Source organism: Mirounga angustirostris, unplaced genomic scaffold (genome assembly GCF_029215605.1).
Source record: "Mirounga angustirostris isolate CCGP_5_RB_7025 unplaced genomic scaffold, mMirAng1.0.hap1 SCAF_13, whole genome shotgun sequence".
Lineage (NCBI taxonomy): Eukaryota > Metazoa > Chordata > Mammalia > Carnivora > Phocidae > Mirounga > Mirounga angustirostris.
The window spans coordinates 54,264,824-54,282,220 of record NW_026991721.1 but is presented as its reverse complement, the minus strand read 5'-3'; the positions used below and the strand labels follow the sequence as shown (position 1 = coordinate 54,282,220).

Genomic DNA, 17,397 nt, shown 5'->3' with positions numbered 1-17,397 from the left:
CCTAATTTTAATAGCCTATTTTAACTCAATATATCTAAAATGTTACTGTCTCGACATGTAATCAATATAAAAATGACTAATGAGATTTTTTTTTTAGTACTTTGAAATCTGGTGTGTATTGCGCACTTCCAGCACTTTCCACTCTGACCAGCCACATCTCAAGTGCTCAGCAGCCCCGTGAGGCCAGTGGCTATCGTATGGGACAGTACAGATTTATAATCTAAGAAAATAAACTTTTCTTTGCCTTAAGCTTTCAGAAGAAAGGATTATGGCATTTGGTGCTGGAGGCTGGGACATTTACATTGTTCCACAAGTGATCAGAAATCCAAAACATATATGGCCCTTGCATTTTTTCTTTTTTACTTGTTTTTAAGTTCACAAGTAGTGAATGAATTTTTATTATAAGGGAAGCAAGAAAGTAAATTGCCCTTAACCTCCCTCAATACTGTTCTATTCCCAGAAGTAGGCCCAACCAACTATCACTTTGCTATAGATCCTTCTATGTATTTACAAGTGTATATGTTTTATTTTATTGTACAAAGATATTTCACAGTCCATGTTGTTCTGAAACTTGGTTTTCTGATGCAACAGTATTTCTTGGTGCTCTTTTCATGTCCACATGTTGAATTACCTCATTCTCTGTAAGGACTACATGATATTCCATAGCCATTTCCCTACTGAAGGGCTTTTGGCCGTTTTTAATGTATGTTTTCACTATTAGTAATACAGCTATCATGAGCGTTCTTGCCCTTACGTCCATGTACATTTGTGTAGGTGTTTTTCTGGAGTAGATAAAAAGGAGTGTATTTGCTGGAAAATCCACATCTTAAGTGACAGCAGGTACCATCAAGCTGGCCTCCACAAAGAAGCTCAATTCATACCCCCTCCTCCCCTCAGTGTGAGGATTTCTCACACCCTTCCATCATACACTGGATCTGATTTTTATTGTAAGGAGGGGTATCAGATTTCAGTAATGATACAAAAGCAGTAGAAAAAATAATAATTTTGAGATTTATTCTACAGTATTCTTCTATTCATATCCAGAGACTCAATTCCAGGCCCAGAGTGAGTCACTGAAGAATTTTAATGAAATCAACGAGAATGTAACGGCATCATCATGTCCTATTGTGGGGCATTAGACTCTAAAGCGAGTGATAACTAAATATGGTCAATGTTACCCCCACACAACGATCCCTCAAGAAGTGCCCTAGTGAAGACCGATGTACCTCCTCTCTGTGAATCCAGTTTTTCCTCCAGGCCTGGCACGGATCTCCAGTTCTTTGTTCAAACACTAGATGACGTTGTAAGCTTATTCGGGGGTCTTGTAGAAAAAAACCATAAATCTTTGAATAATCAGCCCACCTAAGCTGTTCACCCCCCGAGAGGCCCTCAGGGAAGTGAGACCTAGACCACCTGCGAGAGTGGAGTTGCCCTCAGTCCACCTCATTCGGAGCCATGTGCTCATGGAGCAGGGAAGCAGGCACTCCTCCCTCACTTGCACTATTCATTTGTTTTTTTAAACGTTTTATTTATTCATTGCGAGAGAGAGCACACGCATATGAGCGTGGAAGGGAGGGGCATAGAGAGAATCTCAAGCAGACTATCTGAGCTTGGAGCTGAGCCTGAGGTGGGGCTTGATCCCACAACCAGAGCCCAAACCAAGAGTTGGCCACCCAACCAACTGAGCCACACAGGTGCCCCCACTGGCACTTTCTTCTTGCCAAACTCCTCTAGTGGGAGCCAGGTTAGGTTCAAAGCTTTCTATGAGATTCCGCTGTTCCGGTCTTCAAGTGACTAAACTGTCTTTCAAAACCATGCAGTGTATTTGTTCAACCAGGGCAAATCTCACCTTCAGTTTTCAGGAATTTCAGGATAGTACCCGTGTGGTGCTCACAGAGCCCAGGCATGGCCTGCATGGGGCCATGAGGCCATATGTATTCTCACACAGATGGCTCCCTCTCCCCAGTTCTGTGGACACTTCTATGGCACCCTGGGCTCAACACACCCTTGTCTACACTTCAGATACCCAGAGGGAGATTAAGTCACTGTCACAGTCCCTGCTTGGATTAGAGTTCAGTGTATTGTGACCACTATTATTTTTATGGTGTTATTTTGAGTAATTCAATATCTTCTTCTAATGATCTTAGATGAAATGTAAGGCATCATGATAAAGACAGAGCTTTCCTTTGTGGGCTTCCTTCTGGATCCAGAAGGCAATAACCAGGCAGGCAGCCTCCTAGTGTCATTGGGGAAGGGTGCAGATGAGCGACCATGGAGCCTCCAGCAGGATTTACCTGCCATGGTCTAATGCTCAGCTTTGAATTTCCAGAGCTTGGTTCAGAAATGGCACTTGCAAGCAAATTCATATAAACCATGCTACTAGGAAATGATCTAAGACCAGAATCTGTGCATTGATTTGTTTGCTCATCAAACTTTTACTGACACTGAGCTTGAGCCAGGCCATATCCTAGGCTCTGGATATAATGAGAAAAACAGGTTTGGTCTTGGTGGTCTAGTAGGACATAAGCAGGCCATTCCAACCCAGTGAGATGAGGTGTTATGGTTATGGGAGCAACTAAGAGGAAGTGACATATCTAGCATGGGGAAGAAAAGAGCCAGTAAAAGAACAGTATCACAGGAAAGAGAAGGCATGACTGTTAGAGAAAGATCTCAAAAGAAGAGAACTGAACTTGAACCAAAACACACAGGGGAGGTTGACCTTGGGCAAGAAGAGAGTCTCTTTCCTGAGCAGGGATGGATGGCCAAGGACACACACAATTATAGGATAGGCGAGAGGCAGTTTTTGCCTGTATAATTTACCTAGGGGCAAAGGGTTAGGAGGCAAGTTGACTGCTGAGAGTGAGGAAGAGGTTCTGATTTGGCAAGATTAGAGCAGGCAGTGTGGGAGAATGAGGGGCATACCTGAATGAGGAAATATGCTGACCCCAGCATGCAACGCTGCTGCTGTCCTATAGCACCCACATCCCAAGTGGGGGTGCAGAGAAGTCAGACTCTCCAGGCTGGAGACTTTATAAGCCTGGTGCCGCTGAATTAACAGACCATGGAGCTGGATGAAGAAGGGAGTGAAGAGCACAGGGAGACAACGCACGGAGAAGAAAGCCTGATCCTGGGTTCCTCATCTCCGTGAGGGTTGTCACCAAGCACCCACTGCTACAGTCAGAAACTGGGTATCCTTCTCAATTCCCCCTCAACCTCAATGCATCACCAAGATACATAGGTCCATAGCCTACCTCTCTCTTTGTTCTATCCACTTCTTTTCATCTTCCCTGGTCCCTCTGCTCCACTCCCCCCAGAACTCTGGTAATTCCATGATTATAGGACAGATCTTTGCATCAGAGTCCTTTTACTGCTGGGGAAAACCTCAAATGGCTTCTAGGGCCAGACAATAAATGAGTGAAGCTGCCAGGGACTGTGGCACATTGGAAAGCCCTTCGCCATCTAACAGGGAAGGAGAGTGTTGCCATGAGGAAATGGGGGCCCGGTATTTTGCTAGATCTTTCTATATTTTTAAGAGAAGCTTAAAATAGTTTTATAGCAAAATTTCCTGATTTTTAAATGTAGGCAAACTATTCAAATTTAAAATAACACTGTTCATCACAGAAAAACTTTTTCATTTCTTCTTTCTTTTCTTTTTATTGTATCTATATGACATGATGGGTGTTAGTGGAAACTATCGTGGGCATCATTTCACAATATTTGTGAATCAAACCATCATACTGTGTGCCTTAAACTTATACAGTGATGTATGGCAATTCTTTCTCAATAAAACTATTGTTGAGGTGTTTCAGAGTCAAGTGTGCTGATGTCTGCAACTTACTTTGAAATGCATCAAAAGATGCACCCTTGGGTGAATAGAGGGATGGATAGATATGCGGTAAGACAATGTTAAAAATGTTAATTGGAGCACCTTGGTGATGCATATATACATAATTCTTTCAACTTTTCTGTATGCTTAAAATTTTCAAAATGTAAGGGGAACATTTTTTTAATGGAAAAATAATTGTGAGCCCATGAACCACTACTCTGTGACTTCCGCTACAAGTTTTAACAGACTTTATGAAAGTGAGGCAGAGGTAAATGAGTTCATAATATAGAGGGCATAGAACAATCCCTAGAATATTTAATAAATATTAGATATTAAGATTGTCATCATTTGGAATGGAAGAAATAGACACATTAGAAGAGCTGGACCTAAATTAATTTCATTGAGTGTAGAGTGTATGGACCAGGATTCCATGCTCTTGCTGTGTGAGCTTTTACCTGTAATTTCCATCTCTGTGCCTCATGTTGCTCACCTTTAAGCTAGTAAGAATTGGGCTCTAGGTTCCCCTGCGGTTCTGGAGTTCTGATTGATCTGCTCCCTTTCCCGTTTCTGCCTATAGGTGTCTCCATTACCCTTCTTTTTTGCTTTAATGCCTTTCTAAAAACTACAATTCCCAGGAGCGCCTACAGGCGTCGACGTCGCGCAGTTCTTTGTCGTCGCTCGTGCCCTTTATACCTACTTCCGTCCGCGAGCCACTTCCTTTTCTTTCCGGGGCGCGCGGCGGCAAGATGGCGGTGCAAATTTCCAAGAAGAGGAAGGTGAGATCCTGGGGTCCAGGTCCGGGGAACTGTGGCGCCGCGCGGGTCGGGGCTTGTGGAGAAGCCGTCGCGATACCCGCAGCTCCATGCCCTGCCCCTGGGAGCGGCTTGGGCCGCGTGGCATTCCCTCAGGCGGCGGATGGCGGTGGATTGAACACGGGGCCCGGGCCCGGCGAGCGCAGTTTGGCGGCGGAAAGGAGCGAGAGTTTTCTGCCGCTTCTGGGCGAAGAGCAGAGATGAACACCGGGCGCCCTTCCTGCCCGGCACAAAGCGCTTGTGATCATTTCTTGGTCAACATAAAGCGTTAGTAAACATGTGATATTTTGAGGGGGTGAGCCATTTCCCCTCACGTCTCACTGTGACTTTGGGAACGGGAGGCAGCAGCGTATTCGTGCCTTCTTCGTGCCAAGGTGCGGCCTTCTGACCCCAAAGAGCTCAGTTGGGAAGGCTGCTGACGGGTTCTTGCTCCATCTGCACCCCAGGGAAACTCATGGGCTGATGGAGGGAGGAGACCTGGAAAGAGCGCTTCATCAAGTTTTAACTTTCCGCTTTTCCGTGGGCGAGAACTGTGTAAAGTCCGTTTGCGTTAGAAATAGGGGACTAGTCATTTTGTGTGTACATGATACCGTGTTAATCCACATCCTTTCTCGAGTTAGGAGTTACCAGCTTTTAAGACAAGATAACATGGCTGGAGTCTTCAGATGGTCCAAGTTGTGTCTACAAGTGAGACTACTTAAGTCAGTGTATTTTCGTTAGTTAGGAGGGTAGCATCTTGCTGTACTGAATGAATGAGTTGTGGATGTGCCATTTTAGAGCAGCTTTTTGTTTAGCATGTGTAGGTGCACATAACAAATCTTAAAAACCCTTCAGTGAAGAGAAGATGACGAGTCTGACTGGAGGTGTTATCTTTGCCAGGTGGCCCTACTCCTTGCTGCGTTCTGTGGCGGTTTTAGGGGCCCTTGGGTTAAAGAAACTTCCAAAGGACGACCTAGAGGCATTTGTCTGAGAAGGGTTCTAGATGAGTGTTGGAACAGGGTAATAGAGTGATGATGGGTTGTTTGTTCCAGGTGTTGAATTTTGACGAGAGTTGCGTTGGCGGAAGGACTAGGCAGGAAAATGACGCCGCAACAGGTTCTAATGGTGAATTTTCCCTTTTGGTTAGTTTGTCGCTGATGGCATCTTTAAAGCTGAACTGAATGAGTTCCTCACTCGGGAGCTGGCTGAAGATGGCTACTCTGGGGTTGAGGTTCGAGTTACACCAACCAGGACAGAGATCATTATCTTGGCCACCAGGTGAAAACTCATTTTCTTGGCTATCACCTGTAATTGTTGTATATGCTAGGATGGTGTATTCTGTAAACTTACGGGGACAACCAGTGTATTGGCCTTGGCAAACGTAAATTTCCTTTTTCTTTTTTTTTAAGATTTTTTTTTTTTTTTTATCATTCATTTGAGAGCGAGCACAAGCAGGGGGTGGGGGTGGAGGGACTGAGGGAGAAGTGGACTCCCCATGGAGCAGGGAGCCCGATGCTGGGCTCTATCCCAGAGCCCTGGGATCATGACCTGAGCCAAAGGCAGACACTTAACCGACTGAGCCACCCAGGCGCCCTGCAAATGTAGATTTTCTTAACTGTGTTTTAAATCTGACTCTAGTTTTTGTCATCCAAAATTTGTATTTTCTATGTTAGATGAATGAGACTTTACTATCACATATATATAAAATTTAAAGCCATGTTTGGAATTTTCTGAGAGCTGTATTGTCCGTTTTTGTTCTCAGGACGCAGAACGTTCTTGGTGAGAAGGGCCGGCGGATCCGGGAATTGACTGCTGTGGTTCAGAAGAGGTTTGGTTTCCCTGAGGGCAGTGTAGAGGTGAGTGAGTGTGGCTTATGCCAGAGATTACTGTGGACCTGGAAATGGTTATTTAGGATGGTACTTCTATAAACCCTTATGGTCATGAAGACCTTAGTTGTGATCAGAGTATTACAAATGGATTCGTATTTTGTTGAAGTTATCTTAATAAGAAGTTGGCTTCCTGTTATAGTCCTTTTCTGCTTATTTCTGGTGGTTAAGGGATTTTTTGCTTTCAACTTGGGAATAGTAATGGTATGGATTGGCTACCCCATCAGTTGGTACAGCTGTAGGAACTAGGGATGGGAGGGCAATAAGAAATTCAGATTATGTCACAAAGTGTAGGCTATATGTGGGAAGTAGAAGTGTTTTAGTACTTGAGGGATGCCGTAGTGATACATGCTCTTAGGATGAATGAAATGATTTTTTTTACTGAAAACACTGGGGAAAGTTAACAGGTTTAAGGGTGTGCCCTGTTTCCTTCTTAAAGCTTTATGCCGAAAAGGTGGCCACAAGAGGTCTGTGTGCTATTGCCCAGGCAGAATCTCTGCGTTACAAACTCCTAGGAGGCCTTGCTGTGCGGAGGTAAGTGTCCTGAGACTTTTAATAATTACGTTTTAAAGAGTGGTCAGCGCCATAAGGGGAGTACTCTTCTTGGTGCTTTGGGAATAGAACAAAAACTCCAGGGAGGGGAGGTTAGGATTCCTGTTGAAGTTACTTGGCTCCATTAAGTGTGGGGATTGTAAAGAGATATACCATAGTCCTGATGGGAAGAGCTTATCTGTGAGCAGGGGTGGACTATAAAGGGCATGAGGTAGCTAGGTTGGCTCTGGAGCTGGGCCTACTGATGAGATTTCAGTAGGAGTTCTTTGTGCAATTTCATTATTGTGAAGTAATTGGAATGCTTTGCCTGGGTGTATGAAATTTAGTCTGTACTTCCTGCAGAGCCCTGGGAGGTTTTTCAGCAGGGGAAGGACATGAGAGCTGTGCTTTAGGAAGGTTGACCTGGTGGGGAGATGGGTGGCAGGAAGGGCTGTAGGTAGGGACAAAGAAGAAAGACTGCCTGTCTTCTTTGAATGTCAGGTACACCGCTTAGAACCATGGTCCTCAAAAGCTTGGCCAGCATCACTGCCATCATCAGAGGACTTAGTAAAATAAAAATTCTCAGTCTCCACCCACTGAAATGGAAAGTGCGGGTGTGGCCCAACAACCTGGTCCAGGTGGTTTTTGTACACACTGGAGTTTGACTTGGAAGTTCTGAGACCTAAACCACTTACTAACCTGGACCTTGGCTCTCCTATTTGTAAATGGGGGTCATTATATCCACCTCTCCTTTTTGTGGTGATTAAATGAGATGATGCGAAGGAGCTGGAGCCTAGAGTGATGGGTCCGCCTTTACTTTCCCTGTTGAAGGTGGCAGCTAGCTCTTAGTCTGTCCTAGGGTATACAGTAATAAGTGAGTTGGGGGGCATGATATTTTAAGGCTTAATGTCCGTTTTATAGGCCTAGAAGTCTTTTTCTAGCACTTTAGTCAAGAGAGCTAGTAGTCTACATTTAGTAGTTAGAGTTCCTAATGAATCTGAATTCTGGAGGTTGTGGAGTATTTAGTAAACCACAAGGGGGCCGCTCAGTGACTGAGCTACTTCTGGGTTCTTGCTGATTGCTTACCTGATTGTGAAATGCTGCATTTGCAGAGTGGGCTGGACAACCTGTGCTTGAGTTGTACCAGCCCCACCATTTAATTGCCAGTTTAGGGGCACCTGGGTGGCTCGGTCAGTTAAGCGTCTGACTCTTGGTTTTGGTTCAGGTTATGATCTAAGGGTCATTAGGTTGAGACCCACGTCCAGTTCTGTGCTGAGTGTGGAGCCTGTTTAAGATCCCCCCTCCCCATTTGTGCGTGCCTTCTCTCCTAAATAAATAAATAAAATAAAAATAAGAGTAAATCTTGAGTCTATAATTGCCTGCTTAATTGGCCTGGTGTGAGGCCTCAACTTCACAGGTATTTTTGTTTTGTTTTTCATCTTGAGGTGATTCTAATGTGCACCCAAGGTTGGGAAGCACTTAGAAGGAATTGGCATATATTCCCTAAGGAGTCAGCCTAAGCTGAGGTGTGATGGGGATGAAGGAGAACTGCCAGGCTCTGGTCAAACGTATTCTCCATTAAAGGAACATTGAGGATAGTGCAGACTAGTGGGTGTTGTGTTTTTGTTCTGTTCAACGTGGTGGTGTGGGGTAGGCTCGAGCAGTCTTGTCTTCGGTGATAACGGGTGGATATCTGTCTCTTGTTCTCCCAAGGGCCTGCTATGGTGTGCTGCGGTTCATCATGGAGAGTGGGGCCAAAGGCTGTGAGGTCGTGGTATCTGGGAAACTGCGAGGGCAGAGGGCCAAGTCCATGAAGTTCGTGGATGGCCTGATGATTCACAGTGGGGACCCTGTTAACTACTACGTTGATACTGCTGTGCGCCATGTTCTGCTCAGACAGGGTGAGCAGCTGGGAGCGCGGGGGCAAAGGGCCTTTAGCAGATAGATGCGGTCTTTCATGCGCACCTCAGTGTTGGGCAGTTCATTTTGGGAGGAGCAGAGCATGTTCATATTCCACTTGGGTTTATTGATGAGCTGTATTGAACTATAAGAAGGAAGTTGCTGAGATCAGTCAGCTCTTAGAGTTGGTTTGCTCGTCTTAGCCACCTGTGTACCCTTCAGTGATGACACGATGACGAGTCAGAAAGGTCACATCCTGCTCTTGGTCCTTGTCAGTGCCACGTTCTGTGGCGCTGTGCATGGGTTCCTTTTGCAAAAGTGTCCTGTTCATTGATTGATTAGAGGCATTTGTCTGAGAAGGGACCAGACCCAAGGGTGCTGGGGTAACCTACTGTTGTCTTCCTTCTGCCCTATCCTGTCGTGGGACCGGTGCAACCACAGCTAGATTCTAATTACAGCGTCTTCTAGGTGTGCTGGGCATCAAAGTGAAGATCATGCTTCCCTGGGACCCAAGTGGTAAGATTGGCCCTAAGAAGCCCCTGCCGGATCATGTGAGCATTGTGGAACCCAAAGACGAGATACTGCCCACCACGCCCATCTCGGAACAGAAGGGTGGGAAGCCAGAGCCGCCTGCTATGCCGCAGCCGGTACCCACCGCGTAACAGGTGTGTCTCGAGGGGCCTCTTGGGGCGGAATAGGACCCCTTTCCCTTGTCCTCGACAAATAGTATATCCCATACTGTGGGAAGCACGTAAGTACATAAACATTGGACTATACTTGCTTTATAACACAGGTTGGAGCCAGGGGCCCGTTTAACCAGGGATTCTGTAGGGAGGGGTATTTGCCTTGGTCTCCTAAGAAGTTCCTGTGTTTACCCCTGTGTTTGAAACAAGATTTTTCTTTTTATTTGCTTCAAATCAAGGCACTCTTGTTAATAATTAGTTATCTGTTCTTCAGCAGCCCCTTAAGCAGTTAAAACACCAAGGCTCTTCTATGCCCAGTACTTTTTGTTTGTTTCTAGGTGATCTGTGTGTATATATTCATACAAATCCTAAATGGGAAATGAAAGAACCCAATATTCAGGTGAAGATTCTGTTCTTACTGTTGTGCTTTATTTGGTTTCAGGGTCTCTTTGGCAGCTGGATCTGGAGACTATTTTAATCTGTAAAGACCTTTAATAAAATCTTTGAGAAAGACACATGGCGTGAATAGACTATGTCCACATTTGGTCTGAGAATTCTGTTGCCCCAAGGAAACATTGCTTGATTGATTTTTTTTTTCAGGGCTGCCTGGCTCACTTTCCCTGCCTGCTTTTCCTGAAATCCTTGATTCAGCTGTGCTTGTGAGGCAAGAGCAAGAACAGGAGGACCCAAACAGAGCTAACCAGAGTAATATCCTGTAAATCTGGTGAAAGCAAAGGCTGATTGCTCACAGGACAGCACCTTGAGAAGGGCTGAGGGTGAGGTGGTTTTGAGTAGACAAACTGGTGTTGGGAGGCCTCAGTACTGCACACGTGTAAAGTGAGATTTGAGTGCCTTGAATAAATGATTTCTGTGCCCACCCCTATATCTAATGCAATACAGGCAGCTATCATAAGGTTTTATTTATCCCTTCTGGATAAAACGAATGGCATTTTGCAATTTCACTGAAAAATGCTTGAGCTAGACTGCTTAATTCTTGTATTTCTGGACTTCTGTAGTTCTGTTGTGAAAGTAGCTCAGCTAGTCTGAGCATCCAGAATACTGGGTGCTGGAAACCGGTTAAGGCAGCCCTGGTCATGTGAGACCTCAGTGTCTGGTACTAGGACAGCCAGTCAGGTCTTTGTGCATCAGATTATGTGATTGTTTAAATTCCTTCCTTTCGGTCTACTTAGAACTGGAAGTTGGTGTGTTGGGATTCAGAAGTGCTGTTAATGTCCCACCAGAGGGTGCTGTAGCAGGAACTAGGCACCAAAGTAGTAGCTTGGGAAAGGAAAGTAAAACTCACTGAATTTGCGTGCACCTGTGGGAAACTATGCAAATTAGTGTGCACGTGTAAAGTTTGAGTTACCAAACGTGAGGATTCCTGGATAGCCATTATCGGGTAAAGAAAAGGAGAGGCTTTGGGGTATTTCTTTTAGCCATTTCAAAAAACGACATGAAATAAATGCAGAGCTTAGGTAAGCACTAACGACAGCCCCATGAAGAAATGCAGGTTACCCTAAACGATGTTACCACCACCCCTGGACTTCAAGTGAGTTTTTCCACTGCCTCCTTTCCTTGTGTCCGTCCCTTTGAAGTTCAAAGTTCCAGGTGTGGATATCTGGCTGACTAGTCCTGTGTCCAGTCCAGCTGCCTGAGGTGGGGAGAAAGATAGCTAGCCCCTTTGATTTCCATAGTAGAGGTGGGGCCCAGACTTGCACAGTGCTCTTCCCCCTCCCCCCAGTAGGCAAGGTTTTGATCCTGGGTAGCCAAAACTTGTGGAATGGCCCTTGGAACCCACTGATGGAAATCTGGCTGATGGCAACATGGAAGCAAATGCGATCCTTTCGTGGACTTCACCAGAAGGTTACTGTCAAGCTCTAAAGAGTTCTAGTCATTAGGATTCCTGGCACCGGGACGGGCTTCAAGCAGGAACTGGTAGATTAGCTTGTCCATCAGACAAGGAAAGAATAGCTGCTGGAATGTGAGAACTTGGAAATAGGCCCAGGGGCCTAGCAAGGGCCCAGGACCAATGGATAGCATTGTTAATGGAGAACCAGGAGAAGTACAGAAACTGGTGGCATCAGAGGACAATGGGTAGAAGGTGTCTTGGGGTGTGGGGATCTGCCTCCAGACAGAATCTTTCCTCTGGAGCCCACAGCAGGGTGATAATGGGGTCAGCCAACCCTCTAACTGGGAAATAAGGCAAAGGCTATGGCAATGTTCAAGCCTGGTGGGGTGGAGGATACCTTTCTCTGTAGAGTGCTTTTTTTTTTTTATTATTTTAGGTATTTATTTATTTGAGATAGAGAGTACAAGTGGGGAGGAAAGGGAGAAGCAGGCTCCCCACAGAGCAGGGAGCCCGATGCGGGACTCGATCCCAGGATCCTGGGATCATGACCTGAGCCGAAGGCAAACGCTTAACCGACTGAGCCACCCAGGCACCCGGCAGAGTGCTTTAAAAAGGAGACTTGAGAGGTGGTGGGGATAAGCTAGGCTTTGCAGTCAGACCCGGGTTCAAACGTGACAGCAGCACTGATCTACCGAGGTTGAATCTTTCTGATCCTCAGTATCTCAAGGGGCTGTTGGGAGTTAAAGAAGACTATTAATACCTGTCTGTAGTGTTTATCATCAGGTATATTATCTCTCAGGACAAAGGCTAAGAGCCCAGGCCTTCCAGCCAGACTCTGGATTCAAAACCAGTTTCACAACTTAGCAGTATGAGCATGGGGGCATCAAACATCTCTGAGCCTCTGCTCATCTGCCTCTGATTTCATAGCACAGTGCCTGACCCATAGGGAGTCCTCAGTGAATGTTAGATGTTACTATTGAGTACTTCAGCATATCTTCTTGGAAATCAATAGCTTAACTTGATGGTATTGGATTCTCCCCACCCTAACCATAAGGGCTCTGACCACAGAAACCGTGCTTTCTGCTTCTGTTGTGAAGTGGGCATCTCTGGTCAGGTCTCACTACCCCATTTTACAGGTGGTGAATTTGGGCTCTTAGCCATGCCATGTTCCACCTTCAACAGTGAATGTTTTTGAGCTCCAGTGTTGGCTGTGTGTAAGTGTAGCTGCTTCATGTTAGGGCTTGCCAACACCAGGGCAGGAAAGCATTCAAGTATCTGAGAGTCAACATTTTTCAACATCAAAAGATAGTTGTTCTTACTATTTTTTCTTCCTCAGGAACATGAGATTTTGATGTTACTTTATGAAATAAACCACTTCCCTATTTGTTAATTGATCGAAACTACGCGTGTAACTTGGTAAGCAACATGACCTTGGTGAGAAGATCATTGTTACATGCCCCGAGCTTATTGTAAACACTTCATTAATCTTCCCAACATCCCTGTAATGGGCCAGTTCCATTACCAGCTTCATTTTATAGCAACTTTAACCCACATCATACATCTTAGCAGAATGTGCGATTTCTCCTAGGCTTTGGAAAATATTTAGAATATCTCACAGTCCCTACTTCTGGTTTGAGAACAAATGTCATGGATAGGTTGGGAACAACTTACCTGATTCTAAACCCTCATTTTTACAAGTAAGAGTCCCAGTGGCTCTGAAATTCAAATGAGACCACGCCTCTGCTGCCCAGTCCTGCGTTGTACTAGCAGCCCAGCCAGTCAGGTGCAGCTGGGCCTTTGTCCACTGATGGAGTGCTGCTGCGATGGGTTCATCCCCCGCCTTCACCTTCAGTGGCTGGCCAGGGACTGCCCCCATGATCAGCCTGCTCCCACCAGTCCTTTGTGTGGTGAGCCAGAGGAGCTGGACCCTTTGAATCCCAAATTGCTGAGAGAGGATAGGGCTCCCCCGGCCTTTAAGAATATTTTTGCTTTTTAGAGGGAGGAGAGGGAGAGCATAGACCCAGTAATAGGGCAGCTTTTCCCTTCAGGGATGGGAGACCAGAGGTGATGGATCTTTACTCACTGGTTTTCCCCCAATACAACAGGAAAAGTAGCCATAGCTATTTACCATCTGGGTCCAATAGACACCCTACCTTTTATATCTTAAGTCACTTTAATTTACAGAAGTAAAAGGGAAAGTGGAAAATGTTTCATTTTATAAATTTTACAAGTATTCAAACAAGTATTTAAAAATACTAAAATTTGGGGGCGCCTGGGTGGCTCAGATGGTTAAACGTCTGCCTTCGGCTCAGGTCATGATCCCGGGGTCCTGGGATCAAGTCCCACATCGGGCTCCCTGCTCCTTGGGAGCCTGCTTCTCCCTCTGCCTCTCTCTCTCTCTCTCTCTGTCTCATGAATAAATAAATAAAATCTTTAAAAAAAAAAATACTAAAATTTGGGGGCACTTGGGTGGCTCAGTCAGTTAAGCTACTGCCTTTGGCTCATGTCATGATTCTAGGGTCCTAGGATGGAGTCCCGCATGGGGCTCCCTGCTCAGCAGGGAGCCTGCTTCTCCCTCTCCTGCTCCCCCTGCTTGTGTGCTCGCTTGCTTGCTCTCTGTCAAATAAAATCTTAAAAAAAAAATACTAAAATTTTAGCAAGCAGTAACAGCACCATTCTGAATATACTAAAAAACATTGAATTAATACCCTTCAAATGGGGGTTTATGGGTTGTGAATTACATCTCAATAAAACTGTCACATATTCACGAAAATAGGTACTTACATACGTGTGTGTGTGTGTGTGTGTGTGTATGAATTAAAACAGCAATTTCTTAATTTTCCTTGCCTGGAAATACCCAAAAAGAGTACCATCCCTTGAATGCAGTTAAATGCTCATCAGCCACCATGTGTGCAGCTGGAATGTATTCATCTTATAACTACTGATCCCAGATTTCAGATATATCTAGTAGGCTCTAGCTTACTGCTTCTGGGGTTTTGGTTTTGTTTAGTTTTGCACTTGCATTGTCAACAATGAATACTTAAAAAATTTTTGATGGCTCATGATGTTGAAGAGAGGACAGTCATTTTCTTTGCTCCATAGTTTTAAAACATTTTTGATTTTGGATTTATAAAGATCAATTTGAAAGACCAATCTAATGAGTTTTAAAAATACCTATAGCATCTGTTTCCCTATGGTCACCTGAGTACCCAACTGCTTCAGCATGTCTCCACTTATGAACTGTAACAAACATATCAAGTAAATTTTGGGGCATAGGCATCATAAAAGATGAATACTGGACAAAATAGGGTGGTATGGGTCTTTGTCAAAAAACATTGTGTGATGAAATCCTCCCTGTTGAATGATTTAAAATGCCATATTTCCTGTCTGTTTTTAGAAATATGTTGTGTACTCACCAATTCTTGAGTTTAAGAAACATTGATGTAGGAAAGATTTGTTTATATGACCAATTTCCCCATCCTCAGACTAGAGTGCTACCGTGTGTCTCTGCATTCATTTTCTGATTTGTCTGTATTAAGTGTGAAAGATCCTCTGTCCGCTTTCTTCTCTTGTGTCATTTTGGGTGGAAAATGAAAAATCCTGAATTCTCAGCCAGCGTCTCTGGACTTCTTGTACCTTCTTGAAAGATGATCTGTAGTACTTTAGGGAATACAGTATGGAAACTGAAGGACGATGTGATAGTGATAGTGATGGTGTATTCACTATTCCATCTTCCGGGAAATACCATCCTTCCATTTTATCATCATCATCTTGTTTGGGAATAACTGATGAGTAACATGAAATAATTTTTAGGATGATGAAATAGCAAAGTTTTTCAAGATAGAGGAAAATAAATTCATCATGATCTCATAATGTATTTTGGATTTATACAAGAATCTAATGAATCCATATGGTGATTGTAAGATAGAATGAGTATTACGTGTTTTTTGAAAGGTAAGTAAATTTCTCATTTTGTTTTGTTTAGAAGCCCACTAAGAATAACAGTCCTAAAATACCAATCCTTATAAATAGTTAGAACTTCTCAAAAACGAAACTCAAAAACTAAATTTGGGTTCAGTGGCTTCTGATGGCATATGAAGAGTTAAGTGTGTTCTCAGCTGGGGAGAGTATGGCAAACCCATGTGACTAAGGAGTCATATACTCAGAACTTGTGGTTTGGTTTCCTGTTGGATAGCGACAGTCCCTCTCATTCAGCAGGCAGCCCAGGTGGGGCAAAGAGCAGTGGGCTAGGAGCCAGGGAGGCCCTCCATATATGGTCTTGGTCAAACCCACAGTCCTAGGAAATTAGGACACATGGGTGTGTAACTTTTGCTTTGTATCGTGTTCTGTGAGCCTCACTCACCAGGGAGATGAACCATGTCTCCCCCTCATCCGACTGGAAGCCCCTAAAGGCAGGGACCAAATCCTATGAGGCTGGGATTTCCCAGGGTGTAAATGATGTACAGTAGCGCCAGCTCCCCCTCCCCCCCCAAAATTCCGTGGTTTCACTTTCTGCGATTTCAGTTACCTGAGATCAACTGTGTTCTGGAAGCAGACGATCCTCCTTCTGACTTAAGTCAGGTCAGTAGTAGCCTAATGCTGCATCATGATGTCTGTGTCATTTGCCTGATTTTATCTCATCCTGTAGGCATTTACCATCTCACATCATCACAAGAAGAAGGGTAAGTATAGTTCAAAAAGATATTTTGAGGGAGCCCACATTCACATAACTTTTATTACACTGTATTACAATTTTTGTTATTATTTTTAATCTATTACTACTGTGCCTAATTTATAAATTAAACTTTATCCTAGTTATGTATGTATGTATAGGAAACACAGTGTGTGCAGGGTTTGCTACCATCTGGTTTCAGGCATCTGCTGGTGGTCTTGGGACGTATCCCCCATAGATAAGATACTGTATTTTCTACTTCTAAGGAACTCAGGTGCTACCCTCCACACTCTTTTCCCAGATTAGCTTTCTCAGATTCACAGAGCCTGGGTGAGGCTGCATGGAGACAGCAGGCTTTGGAGATAGCTGGACCCAGGAATCCTGGCTCTGCCACCACTCACTAGACCAGTGACATTAGTAGACAAATGACTTCACAACTCTTGAGTCTCCATTTCCTCATTGGTTAAGTGGGGCGGTAGTACTTACCTCACAGATATTATAAAATAGAAATCCAGGAAACTTTGATGTAGCATACAGAGGTGGGTGCAGGGTGGGCTCTTGTTCCAGGCATTGGGGGATAGAGAGATAAAGCTGACATCTTTCCTGCCTCAAGAAGCATCCTATGGGTATGTCAGGGAAGACTAGAGATGTCATATATAAAGGCCTGGCCATATGCCTCGTGGTAAAAGGGGGGTAGATAAGGGCATAAGGAGAGAGGAGTCAGCTCTGGAGTAGAGGGTGTTGGATCTGTCCAGGCAGAGAGAGCAGGAAAGGGCATTGGCGCTTGGACGGAGCATGAATGGTCATTGTTGGGGAAATGGGGTGGTCTGCTTGGCACACAGGAAGTGCCCAGCCCAGGTGAGGTGCCCATGTTCTCAAGATCTTACCCTGAATTTGCCCCTACCTTTTCCACTCAGGCTTTTGCTTGGGTGGTTAAACAATACAGCACTTGGCTTTGTCCTGGGTGTTATCCGTGGGGTGGGGACAGGCAGGCTCTGAGGGGCTGGGCCTCCCCACTACTCCCCTCCCCTCCTCTTTGCCATTATCAGCTGTGTCCAGATGGTCACAGGCTTCCTAATCTGAGATCATCAGAGGGTAGCAGCTCAGCTGGGACCCAGGCCTTTGTGCTAGGCTGCGATGGGCCAGCCCCAGCTGGAGAGACCCCACAGATAGGGCCCTGGGGCTTTGGAAGACAGGGAGGGGCATGGGGCTGTGCCGGAGGGGATGCAGGGAGCAGATGATAGCTCTTCAAAAGGCAAT

General features: G+C 45.0%; 1 protein-coding gene and 2 non-coding genes across 4 annotated transcripts; all 3 read left to right on the top strand.

Annotated features, from left to right (window-relative positions):
• Positions 1 to 4,471: 4,471 nt before the first annotated feature.
• RPS3 (ribosomal protein S3) lies at positions 4,472 to 15,076 on the top strand. 2 transcript variants are annotated; one of them, XM_064576917.1, is made up of 7 exons: positions 4,472 to 4,602; positions 5,765 to 5,895; positions 6,380 to 6,473; positions 6,943 to 7,037; positions 8,748 to 8,935; positions 9,402 to 9,598; positions 10,217 to 15,076. In XM_064576917.1, the coding sequence occupies exons 1-6, from the start codon at positions 4,573 to 4,575 to the stop codon at positions 9,593 to 9,595; spliced, it is 732 nt and encodes a 243-aa protein (XP_064432987.1). In that variant the 5' UTR covers positions 4,472 to 4,572; the 3' UTR covers positions 9,596 to 9,598; positions 10,217 to 15,076. The 2 variants fall into 2 exon arrangements, with proteins under 2 accessions (XP_064432987.1, XP_045750413.1); XM_045894457.2 differs by lacking the exon at positions 10,217 to 15,076 and adding an exon at positions 10,059 to 10,131.
• On the top strand, positions 5,467 to 5,613 carry LOC123858097 (small nucleolar RNA SNORD15). Its single transcript, XR_006794055.1, has one exon. It is a non-coding gene; the product is annotated as a small nucleolar RNA SNORD15 (small nucleolar RNA).
• LOC123858096 (small nucleolar RNA SNORD15) lies at positions 9,150 to 9,294 on the top strand. Its single transcript, XR_006794054.1, has one exon. It is a non-coding gene; the product is annotated as a small nucleolar RNA SNORD15 (small nucleolar RNA).
• Positions 15,077 to 17,397: the final 2,321 nt, after the last annotated feature.

Bases quoted from the DNA above. Each gene is read 5' to 3' on its own strand.
- RPS3 (XM_064576917.1), top strand. From the start codon at position 4,573: ATGGCGGTGCAAATTTCCAAGAAGAGGAAG. The intron at 4,603-5,764 runs GTGAGATCCTGG...CCTTTTGGTTAG, and splicing joins AAATTTCCAAGAAGAGGAAG to TTTGTCGCTGATGGCATCTT. The intron at 5,896-6,379 runs GTGAAAACTCAT...TTTTGTTCTCAG, and splicing joins ATCATTATCTTGGCCACCAG to GACGCAGAACGTTCTTGGTG.